This window comes from Dendropsophus ebraccatus, chromosome 7, assembly GCF_027789765.1.
Source record: "Dendropsophus ebraccatus isolate aDenEbr1 chromosome 7, aDenEbr1.pat, whole genome shotgun sequence".
Lineage (NCBI taxonomy): Eukaryota > Metazoa > Chordata > Amphibia > Anura > Hylidae > Dendropsophus > Dendropsophus ebraccatus.
This window is the reverse complement of record NC_091460.1, coordinates 137,588,724-137,613,522: the sequence shown is the minus strand read 5'-3', so window position 1 is coordinate 137,613,522 and position 24,799 is coordinate 137,588,724. Positions and strand designations below refer to the sequence as shown.

At 42.2% G+C, this 24,799-nt stretch overlaps 1 protein-coding gene across 2 annotated transcripts in view; it reads right to left on the bottom strand.

Annotated features, from left to right (window-relative positions):
- Positions 1-634: 634 nt before the first annotated feature.
- LOC138797061 (uncharacterized) overlaps positions 635-24,799 on the bottom strand; it is a 45,114-nt gene continuing 20,949 nt past the window's right edge. For both annotated transcript variants that reach the window (XM_069976833.1, XM_069976834.1), the window contains exons 4-11: positions 16,312-16,382; positions 10,757-10,819; positions 9,866-10,014; positions 8,356-8,452; positions 7,534-7,686; positions 4,702-4,874; positions 3,052-3,217; positions 635-936 (exon numbers count right to left, since the gene is read on the bottom strand). In XM_069976833.1, the coding sequence (XP_069832934.1) occupies positions 742-936; positions 3,052-3,217; positions 4,702-4,874; positions 7,534-7,686; positions 8,356-8,452; positions 9,866-10,014; positions 10,757-10,819; positions 16,312-16,382 (1,067 nt within the window). In that variant the 3' untranslated portion in view covers positions 635-741. The remainder of the gene's footprint in view (positions 937-3,051; positions 3,218-4,701; positions 4,875-7,533; positions 7,687-8,355; positions 8,453-9,865; positions 10,015-10,756; positions 10,820-16,311; positions 16,383-24,799) is intronic.

The following is a 24,799-nucleotide window of genomic DNA, read 5'->3' as shown; positions in this document are numbered from 1 at the left end:
ACTGCTTTTCCATGATAAAAATGCATATTTGCCTAATAAACCCAATTACAAAGTTTCTTAAAATCGCCTGGACTATTGATTTCTGCAAAAAAAAATAAATAAAAAATGAACGACAGTGACACTTTAAATGTCTACATACTGTGTGAATGATAAATATCACTGTGATATACAGGATTAGGCCATGTTCACATGGCTTATAACACGGGCCATTCTGTCACTCGGCTGGTTCACGGAACGGCAGGTGTCACTGAATATCATCCCGGCCGGTACTGCAGTTGACCTTCATTTCTGCTGTATTCACCACTGCACACAATGGAGCATGTGGCCGGAGCCGCATGCTCCATTGTTTGAACCGACAGGTTCTTCAATGAATAGCGGCTGCAGAAAACTGACATGTCAGCTTCTTGTGCAGCCAGATTGGAATCCTGGCTGGAGTGTATACTATGTGTATACGCTCCGGACGGGATTCCATTCATTCAAATCCAACATTTGTTTTGCATAAATGACAACCGTTGTTGCGAATTGCAACAACTTCCGTGATTTATGTAAAACATACGTTGTGTGAACATGGCCTTAATCTGAATATGAATATGAATTGTGAGTAAGAAGACAATAACCAACACACTTAATACCATTGCGTATATATTCAATTTATTTTAAAAACACCATAAAAATAGATCTGTATAAATAGCGGTATAAATAACATCCTAGAAACATAGAAACAGCTCAGCAGATGCAGCATTAGATTTCATTGATTGGTTTCCTTCTAAGTTTCTCTTCAGGAAGTGGTGGAATTAAATGGAAGAACTCCAGCAGGTTGAGGACCAGTCCTCTGTCAAATGGGTTGTAAAACTTCCCTCTCTCGTCCATCAGATAACAATACTTCTTTGCGTTCATTTTCTCGTTTGTTGTTAAGTTTATAGCCGCCATGTATAGCTGTAAGGATGAAATGTAGGTTCAGAAATCCATCGTAGAAAGCTCATATAGACTGCTGCACTGCTCGGATGCCGACTGATCCTGACAATAAACTGGTTTCCATAAGGGGGCCCTCACACATCATTTTTGTATGGCGTTTTTTACGCAAAAAAAAAAAAAGCCACAAAATGGCAATGCAGTGCTTGGCTTTTTATGCATTTGCAGTTTTGTTTTTTTTTTTTTGTGTTTTTGACTTTGTGTATGAATTTAACTTTTTGAAATTCTGGTGTTTTTTGGGTCAACATTTTTACGCGAACATGGACTTCACTGCGGAAGTCCGTGTTTGGGTCAAAATGCAGCCACTTCAGAAAGGAAGGAGTTCAGTGACCCCTTCCTTGCTGGAGCAGGAGCCAGACCCTGCATACAGGGTTTTCTGTGTGCCAGGTTACTGGGAAGGGGGGGGGGGTGTTGCAGAACATTATTGTCTGATCCCCAGGAGGTTAAATGATCCCCCTGTGGGCCAGACTGTGCCCGGTTGGGGGTGTGGATGGTTACTCTCCAGTCTTCTTCCCATCCTCTTCAACCAGCGGCTGTTGTTAAAGTTTAGAGCAATGAGTTTGTTGGTTTTCCCAAATATATCAAAGAATCATATAAATAATCCACCACGTGGACAAAGTAGAAGAGTTTGCACCAAATCAACTCATGTTTTTAAAGGGGAACCTCAGCGATCCCATAAAAAAAATGCACAAAAGCATATACAGGTAGTTGCACTCATCGATCCCCCACCGACCGTTTGACACATTTCCCACCTATCTATGTTACTTCTAGCCCCAAATTCAAGTTTTACATCATGGCACCAGGACGGGAAACTATATCACCCAGAATCCATTGCACCTCGGAACCAATTGCTGGGTACCCACCCCTGTCTTGTAGTATCTGCACACCACTGGTTTGATCTGCTTCACACGGTAAACATATTGGGGGACATTTATCAAACGTCCGCCCGAGGTATACACCAGGGAGAAGGTGCAGATTGGCCCCTTCTCCCGCGTACGCCTGCCGTACGCCCCGCTCACCCAAAAGGCGGGCTGGAGGAGCTTGGGGGGCGTGACAAGGTGGGGAGGAGGTGTGGCCTCCTCCCGCGCCTCATTTATCATGATTTACGCCTGCTCGCAGGCATAAATCATGATCCAAATCTAGATTTAGTACGCCGGGGCGCAGGTTCGGGCGCTTGGCCGACCGGATTCACTAAGAGATGTGGACTTCCTGAAGGTGAAAAGGGGGCGGGGCCTAATATAAGTATGCCAGTTTTCATAAATATCCCCCAATCTCTATTCATCTACATAAAAGCAAAGCCAAGCAGCACCCTGTAAAAAGGTAGTAAAGGGTGCCAGCAGATCCAGGTCTCAGATCAATGACTGTAATGTATATAAATGCAGTAAAGTCCACGGCACTCCAAAAGTTGCAAAATACTTCCGTACGGTGGTTTATTCAAAATATATGTGAAAAATACAGCATGCGTGTGAACCCAACATTTTGGTGGCCGCCTGCCAAGCTTGAAAATGGTGGAAGGCGGCCATCGAAACGTTTTGCTCATACGTATGCTGCATTTTTCACATGTATTTTGAATAAACCGCCGTACGGAAGTATTTTGCAACTTTTGGAGTGCCGTGGACTTTACTGCATATTAATCTACATAAACAGATTAGAGAGAGATGAAACAACAATGTTTCCTTTTCCCTCTACTGCTCAGGAGAGGCTGTTGCTTCCCCACCCTTGGCCAAGTGATCAGTGTGTGATGTCAATGTGTGATGTCACTGGTGCGTGAGGTTACAGATGAGGTGTTACGGCTTGCTTGGCAACAGAAGAGACAGAGACCATGTGACCTCTGCCTCAGAAGGGAGGGGGAGGACAGAGGAGTGGACCAGGAAGTGAGGATTTTCTGCAGCTTCAGGGTGTGAGTCAGGATATGCTGCAGACAAACGGACCAATTTATGTAATAGAAAGCTATTACAAACAAGCTGAGATTATGGGTGGGGAATGGACAGTGATAAATATTTCTCAACCAGAGTTCCCTTTTAACTTTCCTAGGGCGATACTAACTTTATTCGCTTTAATATGTGGACAACTACTTACACACATTCCAGTCATCATAGCCGAAATAAAACCAATGACAGCGAGAAACAGGCCCCCGAGTCCAATTAACAGACTTTCACCTTCGACCTGGAAAAAGTTCCAACACAGGTAGATACTAAGGAGGCAGTTGATGCACATGGTGAATAGGAATCCCACAAAGTAGGCTCTGTAAGGTAAAAGCAATAGAGAAAGGTGGATTAATGGCTAATATTATCTGCAACATCTGGAATATACGTCAATACACTTTTTACATATTTTTTGATAAACAGAAGACAGAGCTTGTCCTCCCTGTGCTGGGATATTACACCTAACCTTAAAGTCTAGCTTTAATTATTATTATTATTTTTTTTTTTGTAGAAATCAATAATACAAGTGATTTTAAAACTGTAATAGTTTTTCTTAGGCAAAAAAAGCCTTTCTATACTCAAAAAGCTGTTTTCCCACCTCCCCCCCTCACTTCTTATCAGGCAAGGCTAGGTCATCTTAATACAGAGAAGCAAAGTGAAAACGGGTTCTCCTGAGTCCATTATAACCTATGGAGGGGGTGAGGTGGATGAGTGAGCAGGAAGAGGAGAGAAACAGCCCTGCTGTTTGGGGACTGTCTGGTCATATAAAACAGTGAATTCACTGGTCGGAAAGGTCACCTCTTATCTTGGAGCTTGGTGAGAGAAGATTGCAGGATGTAGTGTTGTGCAGGGCTGCCTTTTCTCCTCTCTGGGCTCTCTCATCCCCCTCTCCATAGAGCATAATGGACTCTGAAATCCTGCTTCTTCTGAAGGGGGGGGGGGGAGGTAGAAAAACAGCTTTTTAAAGCGACTCTGTATCCACAATCTGTCCCCCCCAAACCTCTTGTACCTTCGGATAGCTGCTTTTAATCCAAGATCTGTCCTGGGGTCCGTTCGGCAGGTGATGCAGTTATTGTCCTCAAAAACAACTTTTAAACTTGCAGGCCCGTGCCCAACGGGAGTATCTGTGCCCTAACGTTGCACCACCCCCTCCGTCCCTCCTCCCCACCCTCTTCATCATTAGGAATGCCACTGGAACATTTTCTTCATGCTGAACACTGCACAGGTCCTTAACGATCCAGCCCATGTGCCAGGCTGACACAGGTGGGGAATAGGAGGCAATCTGCCTGGAGCATTCCTAATGATAAAGAGGGTGGGGAGGAGGGACGGAGGGGTGGTGCAAAGTTAGGGCACAGATACTCCCGTTTGGCACAGGGCTGCAAGTTTTAAAGTATTTTTTTAGGACAATAACTGCATCACCTGCCGAACGGACCCCAGGACATGTCTTGAATTAAAAGCAGCTATCTGAGGGTACATGCGGTTTTGGGGGGGGGGGTCAGATTGTGGGTACAGAGTCACTTTAAGTACAGAAGGAAACTCTTTTGCTTAATAAAATCTATTACAGAGTTTCTTAAAATCGCTTGTACTATTGATACTTATTGATTTCTGAAAAGTGACATTTAAATGACAGTGACACTTTAAGGAAACACATTAGAGCTCTAGCTAAGCTATGGATGATAAGTGCTTTCCCCTCCAGCCTTATTCTGGCAGAGGAATCAGTGTAGTATGTGAAGCACTTATTGAGTTTTGTGCTGTTATCGGCTTCAGACATCACAGTATATTATAAGCAAAAGCGCGTCCAAACCTGTTACGTTCACCGACATCATTGTAGACGTAAGGACAGTAGTGGTCGAAATAAGCCACGCAGCGGTTTGTCATGCAACTGTGCTTCGAACGCAGAGGCTTCACGAGATGACAGGTATGACATAGTCTACCTAGAGGGTTTTTGCCATTTTTCCAGTCGTTAAAATTAATAGCCTAAAACGACAGTAATAGTTAAATATTGTTAATTGTTTAAAAAATATATTTCTAACATTGGTAATGAAAATGGAAACATTATTGGAAACCAACTATACCCTATTAAGTTACATGCTGACAATGTAGTTACTACCTAGGTTTCCTTCAATATATTGAAATGCTTCCAAAAAGTATACAGCTCTGGCGGCAGCTTATCTCACTGAGAGCAAAGGGATTGGGCTGTGAAATTCCATCACACCTGACCCTTATCTTCACTGACATTATTATTCCGTGGAGTCTCAGGAGACCTTCTATACACTTTGTAGTGGTGGCTGAACCTGTATAAAGTGTATGGGAAACAACTCTGAAAGTTCATTCTTGGACAAAAGATTTTTCCTGTATATTGGAGAAAATTTCACTGATTTTCAGTTTTCTTTGCAGTCATGTACATTTTATACTTACCTTAAGGCTATGTTCACACAATGTACGGGCAACAGCTGTTGTTTGGCATTCAAAAACAATGGCTGTTGTTGCATTTAAACGTGCATTGAAATCAGTGGACAACGGCTGGAAACAACTGACACGTCAATTATTTCAACTGGTCGTTGTTCAATACACTGTGTGTGATAAAATGTACATTGTGTGAACTCACCCTAAGACTAGGTTCACACTGTGTAAAAACAACGGCTGTATTTCAAAGCAACGGTCGTTGTTAAGAAATATGGCCGTTGTGTGGACTTAGCCTTAGGCTGGGTTCACACGGAGTAAAACTGGCGTTATTCCGCGTTGGAATTCTCCACCGTGGAATCCCGCCAGCCTCTGTTTCATACTGACTGTCTATGGGAGGGCTCATGCACCGGGTTCCATAGTGTGCACATACCCTAAGGCTGGACACACTTACCAGAAGATTCAGCATTCAATATGGAGCATCCGTTCAGACATGCGTGACTGCTAATGGACCATTCCAGCTAATGTTACGAGGGGACCCTGAGCAGGGCTGTGAACTGACCCTGACCCCCCACCCCCCCCTCCCCGCATACATACATACACATGCCACACCATTGCTCCTGTTGTATTGTTGCTCCTGATCTATGTCCTGGCCTTCTCTCTCTGCATTTTGCCCTGGGCCAGGATGACTCCTTACAGTACGGATAATTACTAGAGATGAGCGAACTGCTCGGACTTTTGGTCCGACGGCATCGGCGCTCTCTCATCATGCCTTTGACTCCGGTCGCATACTTGCACTCACGGGAATATGCGGCCAGGATATTCCAGGGAATCCCTGTTGAATTCCCTGGAATATCCTGGCCACATATTAGCGGGAGCGCAAGTATGCGACCGGAATCAAAGGCATAATGAGAGAGCGCCGATGCCGCCGGACCAAAAGTCCGACAGTCCGCTCATCTCTAATAATTACACACCTAAGGCACCACAAGTTCCAGCAGAGCGCAGCCTCCTTTTTATGGAGCACAGAACACAGCTGGATGACCTCCCCTGTACGTGATACCTCTCCTACCTCCACACATCACCCTCACTCCCAGCATTGTGACTCGATGTCCGTGCAGCCTTTGCCCAAACAGTTAATACATTACCTGTCCACGTTCCCGGTCTTCTCCTGTGCTCTGCATGCATCCTGGCACCGCAGCTGCAGCTTCAGGGAGGCCTGTCTAAGCTGACAGGCCCCTCGGCCAATCACTGGCCACAGTGGTCCCGGCTAGTGATTGGCCAGACAGGTCAGACAGGCTGCTCTGAAGCTGCATCCACGGGACTTGGAAGCAAAAGCAGAGCACAGTAGGAGAACACTGAGAATGTGGACAGGTAATGTATTAACTGTTTGGGCAAAGGCTGCACGGACATCGCTAACGATGTCTGTGCAGCCTTTGCTAAACTATTATCGGGCTGTGTAATAGGCTCAGTAGCAGATCGGCACTCATTTACAATATTGATCAGGCAGCCATCAGCCTGTCTAGTAAGACCCTTATGCTGCGTTTACACGGAACAATAATTGGCCCGATCGTACGATTAACGATGTCGGAGTAACGATTTTTTTTCCCATAACAATCAGCGTTTAGATGGTACGATATATCGTACGGAAGATTCGTTTTGTGATCGCTTAAGCCTATCTCACACATTGGTTAAATCGGCGAACAACTGTTCACACAATGCAAATTTTTTTGCGAACGATCAACGACGATTTGAGAACATGTTCAAAGATCAAAATGAACGATTTCTCGCTCGTCGTTTGATCCTTCGCTGCGTTTACACGTACGATTATCGTTCGAATTTGATCGTTATCGCGCAAATTCGCACGATAATCGTTACGTGTAAACGCAGCATTAGTGGAACCCCCTGTATATCATTTTAAATATATTTTATATGATTTCCTTCTCATACAGTACTGTTTCATAATGGAGACATAAGAAATGTACAGTATGTGAATTCATGAAGGACCGAACCTTTTATTGCTTAGTTACTGACATATACATGACCCCAAACTGAAAGCCTCAACCGGTGCAGATTCATGGGATGTCTTGTAAGAACACAGCACCAAGTCAGCCATGTTCCTTCACTCATTACTGGAAGTATACTGAGCAGAAACTACTAATCAATGTGTTACGGACATACAATCTCCTCCATCCATTATCATGTCAGTCTACCATCTGTACCAATAATACAGCACCTGCCTGACAGCATAGTGATATTCTTCAGTGTCTTGAGGAAGAAAGCCGGGATCCATCAAGGATGCTTTTAAGAAGAAGATCCACATCAATACATTGCTGAGGAAGAATATGATATGAAATTCCCAGAAGGCACTGTATAGGGCGGGCAGGATCTGGACATAAGAAGAGAAAGTAACATTAAGTCAGCACTATCCTCAAAGAGATCAATTACCACAACACATAAGCTTAGGGTCTATTAACCTCATCATAGTTCCCATTTTTACGTGCGGCTGACTGGCAATGATTTACACGTCTGCACAGAAGAAGCAATCAGCAACAAACATAGTTACATAATTAATAAGGTTGAAAAAAAAAAAAGGAAGTTCAACCTATATTATAATCCTACTGTACTGATCTTGAGAAATGCTGAACAGATCGGTGTTTTATTAACATCATTCTGTTCAGCCGTTCTCCTAATATGCAGGAGAATAGTATTCTTGCCACACCCCTCCCCCCGCCCTCCAGCTGCTGATTGACAATTAACTGACTATACACAACATGGATAGATAACTGCCAATCAGCAGCTGGTGGGCGGAGTTTTCTGCTTCTCATGAATATTGAGGACGACTGAGCTCATGCACATAATGCAGAGGACTACTTATTGTCCAGGTTATTCAGGAGGAGATCTCTGGATCAGCTGCACAGAACAATGTAAGTGATACATCATTCTGTCCAGGTAATTGATACATCATTGGCTGTCCAGGCATGATGGGAGTTGTAGTTTTGCAACAGCCAAGGTTCCTTACCCCTGTGGTATATGGAATCAGCACCAATAACAGTACCTTAAGAAAGTAGGTTGGGTAGCCCCAAATCAATAGATTGCCATAAAAGAATATTATGGGGGCTTTTGATTTCCCTGGACGACCAAAACACCATGAACTGCAAAGAAAAGAAAATAAGCTAGCTTAAAACAAATGCATCAAGTATGACATATATTTAAATAAACCTATAATAAGTAAATAAATAGAATATATATGACGACCATACAGAAACAGAAGGCTTCTTAAAGGGGTTATCCAGCGCTACAAAAACATGGCCACTTTTCCCCCTACTGTTGTCTCCAGTTCAGGTGCAGTTTGCAATTAATCTCCATTTACTTAAATGGAACTGAGTTTCAAAACCCCGCCCAATCTGGTGACAAGAGCGGGGGGAAAGTGGCCATGTTTTTGTAGCGCTGGATAACCCCTTTAAAGGGAACCTATCCTTACATGCGTATGAACTGCCTAGCCTCACTATAGGTCTAATAGTTTGGGTCATCAGACTCACAATTGGGCCCAGGGCCGGCGTCAGCACAGGGCTCACCTAGGTAAGTGCCAGGGCCCACAGCAAATCTAGGGGCCTGAAGAAGGGCCCGGTGTTCTAATGTTCAGCCTGCTCACTGTAGTGCAGGGTGAGCGGGCCGAACATCAAAATATACAGGAGATGGAGCAGGACCTGCACAGAGAGAAAAGGGTGAAGGACCTGATCACATGACCTGAAGGTCCTCAACCTAACAGTGTGGAGAGCAGCCCGACAGAGGAAGACTGAGCTTTAATTGCTTTGTGTCAGTGTCAGTCAGTCAGTGTCTGTGTCAGTCGGTCAGGCAGTGTCAGTCAGTCAGTGTCTGTGTCAGTCAGTTAGTGTCAATCAGTCAGTCAGTGTCTCTGCCAACAATGTCTGTTTATGTATGTTAGTGGTGTCTCAAGTGATTGATCCACAAAAACATATGCGCTTAACAAAGGTGAACTCCCCGAAATGTCTGTAGCGTCCTGACATAGTTTGTGGATGATGGGTGCATAGTGGATGGATAAGGGACCCGCTGAGGCTGGGTTCACACTACGTTTTTGCAATCCGTTTTTTTTTCAAAAAAACGGATGGAAAAAATGCATGCATGTGTGTGCATCCACTTTGATCCGTTTTTCTATTGAACTCCACGATAAAAAAAAAAAGGATCCGTTTTTTTAACGTGCACAAAAACGTAGTAAACCTCATTTTTTGTGTCCGCTAAAAAAAACAGATCTATTTTGATCCGTTTTTTTTTTTAAATAATGGAATTCAATGGAAAAATGGATCCAAACGGATGCACACACATGCATTCGTTTTTTCGGTCCGTTTTTCATCCGCTGTTTTTTTTTGCAAAAAACTGATGAAAAAAATGGATTGCAGAAACGTAGTGTGAACCCAGCCTGAGGCTGTGTTGCAAAAACTTTGAGCCTTCCCTGATTGGGTTATTGTGAGCCCAGTGTCAGCCATGATGCTCAGTAGCAGCAGTGTAAGAACACAGAGAAGGGTGTAACATAATACATCACTCACGTCCAGTTAAACCTTGCGTGTAGCTGTTTTGACTGCATAATAGCAATAGCACTTTGTAGAAGAAAAACGATTTGCTTTGCTTTCCTTCCCTTAGCGAGGCGTAATGGGGTGTTCCTATTGTTATCTTCACTTTCCAAATCAACTCCTTCCTAGGGGCAAAAACAGATTTGTCTGTCATTGTAATTATCTGACAACTAAGAGGAGACAATATAGGAACTCTGTATAGACAATGCAATATTTTGTTCTTCAACCACATGACATTCTATACTATTGAGATAGATAGATAGATAGATAGATAGATAGATAGATAGATAGATAGATAGATAGATAGATAGGAGATAGATAGATAGGAGATAGATAGGAGATAGATAGATAGATAGATAGATAGATAGATAGAAGTAGGAGATAGATAGATAGATGATAGATAGAAAGATAGGAGATAGATAGATAGATAGAAAGATAGGAGATAGATAGATAGAAAGATAGGAGATAGATAGATAGAAGATAGATAGAAAGATAGGAGATATATAGATAGAAGATAGATAGAAAGATAGGAGATAGATAGATAGATAGATAGATAGATAGATAGATAGATAGATAGGAGATAGATAGATAGATGAAGGAGATAGATAGATAGGAGATAGATAGATAGATAGATAGGAGATAGATAGATAGATAGATAGGAGATAGATAGATAGATAGATAGATAGATAGATAGATAGATAGATAGATAGGAGATAGATAGATGATAGAAAGATAGGAGATATATAGATAGATAGATAGATGAAGGAGATAGATAGATAGATAGGAGATAGATGATAGATAGATAGATGATAGATAGAAAGATAGGAGATAGATAGGAGATAGATAGATAGGATGGAAGTGACTTACTTGCTCACATAGCAGCTGAACAGTAGGGAGATTTTCACTTAATACTGCTAAATGTAGTGGGGTCTGCAGAGAAAAATAAAATTTACACTTTGTAAAGGGACGGCATCTCTTCCATGGGCTATTTGGTCTTACAATTTTATTTAATTTGTGTGTTTTTGTACACCGTAAGTTGTATCTATACACAAGGCTGGTATGTCCCACTGTAGGTTATATCTATAGACACAGCTTTAAAGGGGTTATCCAGCGCTACAAAAACATGGCCAGTTTTCCCCTGCTCTTGTCTCCAGATCGGGTGGGGTTTGAAACTCAGTTCCATTGAAGTAAATGGAGCTTAATTGCAAACAACACCTGACCTGGAGACAAGAGTGGTACAAAAGTGGCCATGTTTTTGTATAACCCCTTTAAGATACGTGGTTATGCTTGGTAAAAAAAGTGTTAAGGAAATCTCTTTATTAAAGGGAATCTGTCACTAGATTTATTCCACCTTAAATGAGGGCAGCATAAGCTAGTGATATAAATGCTGAACAGATCGGTGTATTACTTACATCATTCTGTTCAGCCGTTCTCCTAATATGCAGGAGAATAGGATTCCTGCCAGACACCTCCCCCCGCCCTCCAGCTGCTGATTGACAGTTGACTGCCTATACACAGCATGGATAGATAACTGCCAATCAGCAGCTAGTGGGCGGAGTTTTCTGCTTCTCATAAATATCCAGGACTATTGAGCTCATGCACATAATGGAGAGGACTACTTATTGTCCATGTTATTCAGGAGGAGATCTCTGGATCAGCTGCACAGAACAATGTAAGTGATACATCATTCTGTTTAGCTTCTCTATCACTAGTTTATGCCACCCTGAGATAGGACACCATAAACTACTGACTGAGTCTCTTTAATACTAGTTTTAATCCTCTTTACAGTATGTCTGATCAAGGGCCTAAACTCTGAGGGAACGAAACTTAACACAGTACAAAGAAGTTCCCGTTGTTTTGGTGGAATGCTATGGAATGCTATGTGCATCTGGAGACAGGACGGCATTCTTTAGCTGTATGTTTTTACCATTTGGTCAGATTTCTAGAGTTTTATGTGTTCCTCATGTTATACAGAATTCAGGCCTCTTGTCAGGAACTGAATAGGCACAGAGTATTCTGCCTAGCAGCCAAAGCCAGGGTACATGTACATATAGCAGCATTTACGCAGCGGCAAAACTTGTAATTGTAGTCATGGTTTTACAAAACAAGCGGTTATCGGAAAATTTCGAACAACTCTACACACTATTGCTTTTTAGTATCTTGATTGTGTTTCAGTTGTAGTCAATGGGAATATGACCAATAGGCAATACTGTGGTTAATAGAAAAAAACAGGAACTATAAGCAAATATAATAGCCCCTTTCTAGAAGAAAAAAAAAGTGGAAATTTGTCCCTTTAAGTCCATTCCCCACCTTTGTCAGACACGCTGAGTATATAGAAGCATGCTGCTGAGTATATAGAAGCATGCTGCTGAGTATATAGAAGCATGCTGCTGAGTATATAGAAGCATGCTGCTGAGTATATAGAAGCATGCTGCTGAGTATATAGAAGCATGCTGCTGAGTATATAGAAGCATGCTGCTGAGTATATAGAAGCATGCTGCTGAGTATATAGAAGCATGCTGCTGAGTATATAGAAGCATGCTGCTGAGTATATAGAAGCATGCGGCAGGGAACTCTCTCACAGTCTCCGCCAGCAGGCACACAGCCAACGTTCTGCTGTAAGGGTTCAACAAGATGTTCCATTTGTTCTTTATTTAGAAAAGGTTACAAGCAAATGTCGTTACTTCCGACTATCACCTTACATCTGTCAGCTAGAACATACGTCGCTGGGCCGTTCATGCCTTGAGTAGTATTCATGAGGCTTAGAGGTCTTATTCATAACCAACAAAATATTTTTTATATTCTTTATAGTCTTCATGGCTTTTATTTACAAAAAATAATATATATATATATATATATATATATATATATAAAACAATGGTACCTTGGTTTAAGAGTAACTTGGATTAAGAGCGTTTTGGTTTAAAAGCTCACAGTTTTTCAAAATTGTGACTTGGTTTAAGAGCATTGCTTTGGTTTAGGAGCTCCCTGTACTGGGTGGGAGCGGGAGAAGAGGAGGGGCATGGTCTGCATAGCGGGGTCTACAGCCCTGTACTGTGACCCAGGAAGTCTCTCTCACCTTCCTAATCATGGCAGATCCACTCCAGGCTGGGGCTTACATCAGGGGACAGGACTGTGGAGGTAATCTCTCCATAGCTGTAACCCTTCTCTCCCCGGACAGAGAGCGCTGCATGTATGTGCCCACATCTGTCCTGCTCATTCCTTCATACTCCCTGCAGTCTCTGTCAGTCCTTGTGTTTCCCATCCTCTCCATTACTGTACAGTAACTTATAATATCACAGATTCTGCTGTTTCTGGATGTTTGTTTTATCTGTTTTACATGTTATATGAATAATAATAATGAATAATAACAGAATAATAAATCATTATTTTTGGGGTGTGGAACCAATTGTCTGCATTTCTATGATTTCTTATGGGAAAATTTGCTTTGGTTTAAGAGTGGATTTGGATTACAAGCGCGGCCCCGGAACGAATTATGCTCCTAATTATATATTTATTTATTTAAAAATACAGTACATACTACTAAGGGGAATATACTGTATATACAGAGGAAAAAAGTGATTTATCCATCTCCTTATCATAGCTCTGGCCCTGATCATCAACACATCAACAACCTGAGTAACTAATATTTACTATTGTTTGGGTCAACTTTTGCTATTTGTATAAAATGGTACAGATACTGTATATCCGTCACACAAAGGTCTCCTTGATACCCATGTCACAAAGTGGTTAAAGGGTTAACTGCAGCCATTTGTGATACATTGCTGCCCTTGCATAGAACATATGCTATTCTTAACTAGCCACGCCCCCCCCCCCCCCCCCGGGTCCCATTGCAGCATTTTCAGGTCACCAGCTGAACTCTCCTGTCGCTGCTTCCAAGATGGACTTGTCTCGCCAGTGACAGACTGCTCAGCCAATCACTGACTGAAGCGGGACAGCACCATGGCCTGTGATTGGCTGAGCGGGCTGTCACTGCTGAGACTAATCCATCTCAGAAGTGGTGGCAGGAGTGTTCAGTGGGGGACAAACACGTTCTCCAGTGGTTAGCATATCTTGCATACGTGTGAATCCGGCTGTAGCTGTGATGTATATAAGTAATAGGAAGAAAACAGGGCTGCTTTCCAATCTGATACAAGAAAGAACTGCGTGTCCATTACTTATCTGCTGATTCACAGAAATCAATATGTATCGTGTCTTTGGGCCGGGCCTACTCAGTGTTACCTACTATTATACTGTGTAATTAACTAATTACCACTGTGGCCTGATAACATCGAGTGCATGGGATCAAGAGAGGTCACATGTAATAGATGGAAATCCTTTATTACCTTTATTATTCAGGGCAGATACTAATACAGGAACTGCAGATACTAATACAGATACTGGAGATACTAATACAGAAACTGCAGATACTAATACAGATACTGGAGATACTAATACAGATACTGGAGATACTAATACACATACTGCAGATACTAATACAGGTACTGCAGATACTAATACAGATACTGGAGATACTAATACAGAACTGCAGATACTAATACAGATACTGCAGATACTAATACAGATACTGGAGATACTAATACACATACTGCAGATACTAATACAGAAACTGCAGATACTAATACAGATACTGGAGATACTAATACAGATACTGGAGATACTAATACACATACTGCAGATACTAATACAGATACTGCAGATACTAATACAGGTACTGGAGATACTAATACAGATAGTGGAGATACTAATACAGAACTGCAGATACTAATACAGATACTGCAGATACTAATACAGATACTGCAGATACTAATACAGAAACTGCAGATACTAATACACATACTGCAGATACTAATACAGATACTGGAGATACTAATACAGAAACTGCAGATACTAATAGAGATGCTGCAGATACTAATACAGAAACTGCAGATACTAATACAGATACTGGAGATACTAATACAGATACTGGAGATACTAATACACATACTGCAGATACTAATACAGATACTGGAGATACTAATACAGAAACTGCAGATACTAATACACATACTGCAGATACAAATACACATACTGCAGATACTAATACAGAAACTGCAGATACTAATACAGAAACTGGAGATACTAATACAGATGCTGCAGATACTAATACAGATACTGGAGATACTGATACAGATACTGGAGATACTAATAAAGAAACTGCAGATACTAATACAGATACTGCAGATACTAATACAGATACTGCAGATACTAATAGAGATGCTGCAGATACTAATACAGATGCTGCAGATACTAATACAGATACTGCAGATACTAATACAGATACTGCTAGGTTTCAGGTGATAAGAGAATGTGTAGAAACCATATGACGGCCATAGTGTTGCGATAGCAAAAAACAAGAAAAAGATGGTACTAGATACAGCGCTGTCCCAAAAAGAATCCAAATGTGCACCATGAAAACATTAAATATATAATTTATTAACAAAGCACAGAGTTTACGCGTTTCAGGAAGTAAATAGGTCTTCCTTCATCAGAACAGTGCAATATCATCATTTTTTCCCCAGAAACTGGGCCACTCTTTCCCTCAGTTCCTGTGCAGTATTGCAACTCAGTATCATTAAAATTAATGAAGCCAAATCACAATACCACCCACAACGTAAAGACAGCTGTGGTTTTGTTTTGGGAAGGAAAGCGGCAATGTTTTCTAATGCTGGATAACCCCTTTAGACTTAAAGGGGTATTCCACTCAAACATAACTTTTGATATGTTGCTGCCCATGATGAGACTGACAATTTATTCCAGACTTGTAATTATCTATTCAGTCTCCTCCCCCCAGTTCTCAGCTGCTGCTTTCTGCTGAAGACACAAAAATCAGTGTGTGAGCTTTTCTCTCTGTCTCCCCCTGGTAGGATTAATCTGAGGACAGATTGTTGATGAACTCACTGTGATTAATCCTCCCAGCATTACAAAGAAGCTATAATGTTGAAGATAAAGCCTGCCAGGGACTAGTTTACATCATCTGTCTCAGAAGGGAGCGGGAGACAGAGCTAAAAGCTCACACAGATTTTGTGACAGAGTTTGTGACATCACCATGTTATCCAGGAAGTGACATCACCACGTTATCCAGGAAGTGACATCACCATGTTATCCAGGAAGTGACATCACCATGTTATCCAGGAAGTGACATCGCCATGTTATCCAGGAAGTGACATCACCATGTTATCCAGGAAGTGAAGACTTGATGCAGTAGTAAGTGCAGGGAAAAAAGTACTTTATGTGCATTTCCCGTAATAAGTGTATATTGGGGATTTGTATAACTTTTGGGGGGGCAATACAATACTTTAATTACAATTACTAAGCCAGATGAAACTCGTCGGTTTTACTCCAAGCACTTGGTGGCTTACCTGACCAAAATTGTCTGTATTCCTTGGGTTGGCACCTGAGTATATCAGCAAGTGAGTCAGTTCACAGTAACCTGGATAAGATGAAACACTTCATTAAAACTGGAGGCAACTGGTATGTTTGTAATGGAAATATTTGGGTAAATATGTTGTGCACAATATGCATACTATATATGTGATATCTTAAATACTTGTGGTTAGTATCAAAATTGTTATTTACACTATTTTATAAAATTTGGTCTATTGCCAGATGCATGATGCCTTTTATTATCACAATCCACAGGCACGTGGTAAAACCACTGTAAACTTGCTTAAAGGGGAACTCCAACGAAAATCTTTTTCTTTCAATTCAACTGGTTTCAGAAAGTTATATTTGCAATTAACTTTAATTTAAAAATTTCAAGTCTTCTCATACTTATCAGCTGCTGTATGTTCTGCAGGAAGTGGTGTTTTCTTTTCAGTCTGACACAGTGCTCTCTGCTGCCACCTCTGTCCATGTCAGGAACTGTCCAGAGCAGTAGCAAATCCCCATTTAAAAAAAACCTCTTCTGCTCTGGACAGTTCCTGACATGGACAGAGGTGTCAGCAGAGAGCACTGTATCAGACTGGAGAGAATATACCACTTACTGCAGGACATACAGCAGGTGATAAGTATCGGAAGACTTAAGATTTTTAAATAGAAGTAAATTACAAATCTATATAACTTTCTAAAACCAGTTGACTTGAAAGAAAAAGATTTTTTGCTGGACAACCCCTTTAAGTCATCTCCTAGATTTACTGTTTCGCTCTCCAGGGATTGCTTTACATATTGCAATAACCTCTAGAAATAATCCGATTCTTTCTCCCGATGTAACTGGATACTATCCCGTACATGAGTCCCGGTATTTGCCCTTCAGTTTGTTCTCTCTGCGTTCATTAAATATGTATGTTTTCTATATAGTTTTCAGCCAGCACAGTGGAAATAATAATACACTTCAGATGCTATTTTAAGTGATAGCGCCAAGGACGTGGAACCTTCTCCAGGGAAATATTAATAACAGTTCAACATTCCTCGAATCTGGAGAAAACAACACAAAAAGCTGTGTCTATAAAAAATAAAACATAAAGCAGTCACCCCCAAACAGATAATAGTGGAAATCTAAAGGTGATCATGCACTTTAAAGTGTCACTGACATTTTTTTTTTGCAGACATCAACAGTACAGGCGATTTTAATAAACTTTGTAATTGGGTTTATTAGGCAAATATGCCATTATCTGCATTCAAAAAGACTTTCTCCAGGCCCCCCCCCCTCCTCTCTCATCCACTGCTCATTATCAGGAAATCACGACTCTTTTACATCAGTCAAGTCCTGTGTAACCTATGGAGAGGGAAGGAGGGAGGGGGGAGATTAGTCGTCAGCAGAGAGCAGAGAACAAAGGATTACACAGTGGGACCTGTGTGAAAGCCTATTCGGAGGTCAGAGAGGTCAGTGCTGACTTAAGAGGAGATAGCCCAGTGATGTAGCTGTAAATTAACTTTTTGTTGTGCTGTTTGGGTGCCTCATCTCCCTCCACCTGTCCCCTCTCCATAAGAGAACCATGAAGACAGGGGGGAGAGCTTCAAACTGCTTTTTCATGATAAAAATGCATTTTTCGGCTAATAAACCCAAATACAAAGTTTCTTAAAATCGCCTGTACTATTGATTTCTGCAAAAAAACAAAAAACTAAAATTGAAACGACAGTGACACTTTAAGGTACATATATGGAGAACACAAATACTGAATCTTATATGTGGGATATCTGAAGGGGTCTTGCTGGGACTTTGGATTGATGGCCTACCTAAAGGGTATGTTCGCACACGTTGGGAGTTTCATTGCTGTAATGCAAGGAAGAAGGCTGTATAGCAATGAAATGATTCATTAATGCTCAGGTAAGTGTCCCTGTATTATTTATGGGGAGGGGAAGGCTAAGTCATGGCAAGAGAGCTCTGGCTGCGGCTTATCTCTGTATGACCAAAGGGGTTGGGTGGTGATTTGCCATCATGCCCGATCCCTGTCACCACGACCTCTTTGTTCGGGAGACCCCTATACAATTTAGATTGACTGCCGAACCCTCTGCTACGACTAAAGGTACAGACGATTAAAGCCAACTAAAGTCTTAGCTTTAGCTTTTGCTCTCCAGGCATGATGGGAGTTGTAGTTTTGCAACAGCTGGAGAACCAAGGTTCCATACCGCTGCCTTCTTAGACTTGTCTATTCAGTCTCCTTCCCCCAGTTCGCAGCTGCTGCTTTCTGCTGAAAACACAAAAATCTGTGTGTGAGCTTTTCTCTCTGTCTCCCCTTCCCTCCTTAGACAGCTGATGTAAACAAATCCCTGACTGGCTGTATCTGCAACTTTGTAGCTTCTTTATAATGTTGGAAGGGATAATCATAGCGAGTTCATCAGCAACTTGACCTCAGTAAAACCCTCCCAGCATGACAAAGAAGCTACAATGCTGCAGATAAAGCCTGCCAGGGACTTGTTTTCATCAGTCGTCTCAGAAGACATGATGGAAGTTGTAGTTTTGCAACAGCTGAAGAGCCAAGGTTCTCTACCCCTGATCTAGAAGATGTTTTATTCCCTTCTGTGTCTCCTCTTCTTCCTGCTTTCTTAGGCTTGTCCTGTAACGGACCCTCCTTGGCTGTCCTTGTTTTTGGAGAATATTCCTTATATCTTATTCCATCCTGCAACCAACTTACCTGAACATATCATATAAACTGTGACCCTGTTTACTCACTGTAATGTTCCTGTAACAGTAAAGCTAACCTTTTCTCATTAAAGAGTCTTGAAACACAGGACTAGCCAGATATCCCTCTATGAAGTGCCCAGCCAGGGGGTGGCTCCTGTAGGAAAACCACCAAAACCACCATATTAAATGGCCCTATAAGTCAATGTAATGACAAGGGAAAAACCAAGGCCAGGTATCCATCCACATACAGCTGTTTCGGGGTGTTGCCCCTCATCAGTGTGGAACAGGATTCTGGCTAGGTGGGAGCAATGCCTAGTAGAGCCATAAGGCAATGCCTAGTAAAGCCATAAGCCATAAGGCTCTACTAGGCATTGGTGCCACCTAGCCAGAATCCTACTCCACACTGATGAGGGGCAACACCCCGAAACAGCGTTATGTGGTTGGATATCTGGCCTTGGTTTTTCCCTTGTCATTGACTTATAGGGCCACATAATATGTTGGTTTTGGTGGTTTCCCTACAGGAGCCACCGTCTGGCTGAGTCCTTCCCGGAGGGATATCTGGCTAGTCCTGTGTTTCAAGACTCTTTAATGGGGCTCTTCCTTCGCATATTCATGTTTCCCAGGGGGCAATGCACCTAGGATTTCACTGCATTGAGCCCTTTTACTAGCAGTCGGCAGCGTTATCGTTTGGCTGGTCTCCCTGAGATTAGGCATCTGTTTCTCTTTTCTCATCATGGCGGACATCATCTTTGTGACCTTTTGTCCAGTTTTCTAATTTGGGAGTTCTTTATATGGAGAAAAACAAGTAGAGAGGCTACAATTATCCATGTGCTTGTGGTTTTAGGAAAGGAAGGAAAGAAGAGGTGTACAGAAGCCTAAATATACTATATACACGATCAGGTCCGAGCCTATAATAAACAATGTTCATCACAGGTTCATTCCATATTGCAGTCTGGTCCTGTACGACTATTGTGTAAAATAAAACGTACCGCCATGGTGGCTAACTGTATTATAGATTGACTAGAAATATGCCAAGGACTGTAACATCTTATCATAGGGTACATTCTATTGTAGGGTAAGATCTGCCAGGGCGAGTATAACTGCCTTAAAGGAGGTCAGGGGTCGAACTTTTTTTTTTTTTTTTTCCAAAGAGCCAGGTACGAGGCAGCTGACTTAAAGGGGAATTCCACTCAAACACAACTTTTGATATGTTGCTGTCCATGGTGAGACTAACATTTCCTTCCATACTTGTTATTATATATTCAGTCTCCTTCCCCCAGTTCTAAGCTTCTGCTTTCTGCTGAAGACACAAAAATCTGTGTAAGCTTGTCTGTCTCCCCCTCCACCCTTCTGAGACAGCTGATGTAAACAAGTCCCTGGCTGGCTTTATTGGCAACTTTCTAGCTTCTCTGTAATGTTGGGAGGGATAATCATAGTGAATTCCTAAGCAACTTGAACTCAGAATAAGCCTCTCAGCATTACAAAGAAGCTACAGTGTTGCAGATAAAGCCTGCCTGGGACTTGTTTATGTCAGCTGTCTCAGAAAGGAGGGGGGAGGAGGGGGAGACAGAGAGAAAAGCTCACACACACACAGATTTTTGTGTCTTCAGCAGGAAGCAGCAGTTCAGAACTGGGGGAAGGAGATTGAATAGATAATAACATAAGTATGGAAGGAATTGTTAGTCTCACCATGGGCAGCAACATATCAAAACTTAAATATAGTGGAATACCCTTTAACAACGACTCCAGCGCAGGGGTTCACTGTCCTCCGATTTGGTTCCCAGTCCCTGGAAGATTCTAGGTCTGAGCGGGGACCCGGTTTGTGACGTATCAGGCCCGCTCAGCCAGTCAGCGACTGAGGCGGGACTTGCTACGACTGCTGACTAGCTGAGCGGGCCTGATATATCATGACACAGGTCCCTGCTCAGACCAGGAAGCGGTTGGGGGTCCGGGAACCGGAGTGGAGGACAGCTGACCCCAGGGTGACTCCCATTTGCGCCAGTTAAGGGGCGGAGCTTTGAATCCATAGTGGGCAGGTTATACCGCTGTGGGGGTAATAGCAACATATTTCTGTTCTCTTCTGCTAATAGGCTATGGCTTATGATCAGACCCTTGTATAGTCACCAGTAATAGTTCTTCTATTTACAATCAATAGCTATAGGACAGAGAGCGAGGTGTATGAATGACTCAGGGTGAGAGGCCAACATTGATTTTTTTTTTTTTTTGGTTGCTGAATTACAGTAAATCTGCAGTCTTCAGCCATGACAGCTCCTCCATATAAATTACTCCGAGTGTTTCCTGTCTAGAGAGTGAGAGAACATTCCGGGATGTCTCCTCTGCGCTGTGTTAGTACACGCCGGCTGTCAGGTTTCTCTCCGGTCAGGATCAATTTGATGAATCCATGAGACAGGTTACAGTGCAAAAAAAAAATATATATATAATTACTCAGAGTGATGCTAAAACGAAATTATGTTCTGATTTTAGCTGTATATTATATGTATATTATATGTATATGAGTCTCTTATTAACATGCAATGCAGTAACGTTAGCAGTGCACACCTACACCGGTATGGATTAAACTGATGGCGCTCATACCATGTCTGTAGTCAGCAGATGGCTATCCTATGTTCATGTGTTATTAAAAAAAAAAAAAAAGTTGTTCTACAACACGACACAAGTGTTCTCACCGCACTCACCTGGAAGGTTTCTGGACAAGAGTAGTCAGATATATTTATACAAATCTTGGATTAGTTAAAGATTTAGAAATGGCAAATCCTGTTTTTGTGGTGATCTTTGTTTTATATTTATTTATATTTATTTATTTTATATTTATTTTATATTTGTTTATATATATATATATATATATATATATCTTAAAGAATATGGACAAGTGCCAAAATGCCTTTAAAATAGCAATAAAATAGCAATAACACACCTTTTGGCTGTCACTGACAACTCATTGGTGTAGAAAAACAAAGATCACGGCAAAAAAACTGAATAAAAATACAATAAATAAATAATAATAATAATAATAATAATGAATAATAAATAAATAATGAATAAATAAATTAATAATAATACATATACATATCTATATCATAAAAATCAAAGTCTGTCTGTCTGTCTGTCTGTCTGTCCTTCTGTCTGTCTGTCTGTCTGTCCTCTATAGACTTCCAAACGCCTGAACCGTTTGACCCCAAATTTGGCCCACAGATACATTGGGTGCCCGGGAAGGTTATTGCGAAGGTCCCGTCCCCGCCAGATGTACAGGAGGGGAGGGGGAGGGGAAAGAGCGGCGCCCCATACAGATGAATGGGAAAATCTCCTCACTGCAAACACAGGTGATATAATTAGCTGCAGCAGACACGGCAGTTGGAGCCTTAGCAACCAATAGGATTACTGCTTTCATTTTCACAGGGAGCAATGGTTGCTAGGGAAGCTGCCTCACAACATCTACAGTAATAACTGGTAGACCCCCTACTCCATCTATACAGTACATATATACAGGACCCCCTACTCCAACTATACAGGACATGTATACAGGACCCCCTACTCCATCTATACAGTACATGTATATACAGGGCCCCCTACTCCATCTATACAGTACATGTATATACAGGACCCCCTACCCCATCTATACAGTACATGTATATACAGGACATGTATACAGGACCCCCTACTCCATCTATACAGTACATGTATATACAGGGCCCCCTACTCCATCTATACAGTACATGTATATACAGGACCCCCTACTCCATCTATACAGTACATGTATATACAGGACCCCCTACTCCATCTATACAGTACATGTATATACAGGGCCCCCTACTCCATCTATACAGTACATGTATATACAGGACCCCCTACTCCATCTATACAGTACATGTATATACAGGACCCCCTACTCCATCTATACTGTACATGTATATACAGGGCCCCCTACTCCATCTATACATTACATGTATATACAGGACCCCCTACTCCATCTATACAGTACATGTATATACAGGACCCCCTACTCCATCTATACAGTACATGTATATACAGGACCCCCTACTCCATCTATACATTACAGGTATATACAGGACCCCCTACTCCATCTATACAGTACAGGTATATACAGGACCCCCTACTCCATCTATACAGTACAGGTATACAGGACCCCCTACTCCATCTATACAGTACATGTATACACAGGGCCCCCTACTCCATCCATACAGTACATGTATATACAGGACCCCCTACTCCATCTATACAGTACATGTATTTGCAGGGCCCCCTACTTCATCTATACATTACATGTATATACAGGACCCCCTACTCCATCTATACAGTACATATATATACAGGACCCCCTACTCCATCTATACAGTACATATATATACAGGACCCCCTACTGCATCTATACAGTACATGTATATACAGGGCCCCCTACTCCATCTATACAGTACATGTATATACAAGGCCCCCCTACTCCATCTATACAGTACATGTATATACAGGACCCCCTACTCCATCTATACAGTACATGTATATACAGGGCCCCCTACTCCATCTATACAGTACATGTATATACAGGACCCCCTACTCCATCTATACAGTACATGTATATACAGGGCCCCCTACTCCATCTATACAGTACATGTATATACAAGGCCCCTCTACTCCATCTATACAGTACATGTATATACAGGACCCCCTACTCCATCTATACAGTACATGTATATACAGGGCCCCCTACTCCATCTATACAGTACATGTATATACAGGACCCCCTACTCCATCTATACAGTACATGTATATACAGGACCCCCTACTCCATCTATACATTACAGGTATATACAGGACCCCCTACTCCATCTATACAGTACAGGTATATACAGGGCCCCCTACTCCATCCATCCAGTTCATGTATATACAGGGCCCCCTACTCCATCCATACAGTACATGTATATACAGGGCACAACAGGTATACCAAACTGTGACTGGATAACACTGCTACACCAGACCTGACCAATACCGCCATACTGTGACTGGATAACACTGCCAGACCTGACCAATACCGCCATACTGTGACTGGATAACACCTCCATACCAGACCTGACCAATACCGCCATACTGTGACTGGATAACACCTCCATACCAGACCTGACCAATACCGCCATACTGTGACTGGGTAACACCGCCACACCAGACCTGACCAATACCGCCATACTGTGACTGGATAACACTGCCACACCAGACCTGACCAAATCCGCCATACTGTGACTGGATAACACTGCCACACCAGACCTGACCAATACCGCTATACTGCGCTGGATAACACTGTCATACCAGACCTGACCAATACCGCCATACTGTGACTGGATAACACTGCCATACCAGACCTGACCAATACCGCCATACTGTGACTGGATAACACCTCCATACCAGACCTGACCAATACCGCCATACTGTGACTGGATAACACCTCCATACCAGACCTGACCAATACCGCCATACTGTGACTGGGTAACACCGCCACACCAGACCTGACCAATACCGCCATACTGTGACTGGATAACACTGCCACACCAGACCTGACCAAATCCGCCATACTGTGACTGGATAACACTGCCACACCAGACCTGACCAATACCGCTATACTGCGCTGGATAACACTGTCATACCAGACCTGACCAATACCGCCATACTGTGACTGGATAACACTGCCATACCAGACCTGACCAATACCGCCATACTGTGCTGGATAACACTGTCATACCAGACCTGACCAATAC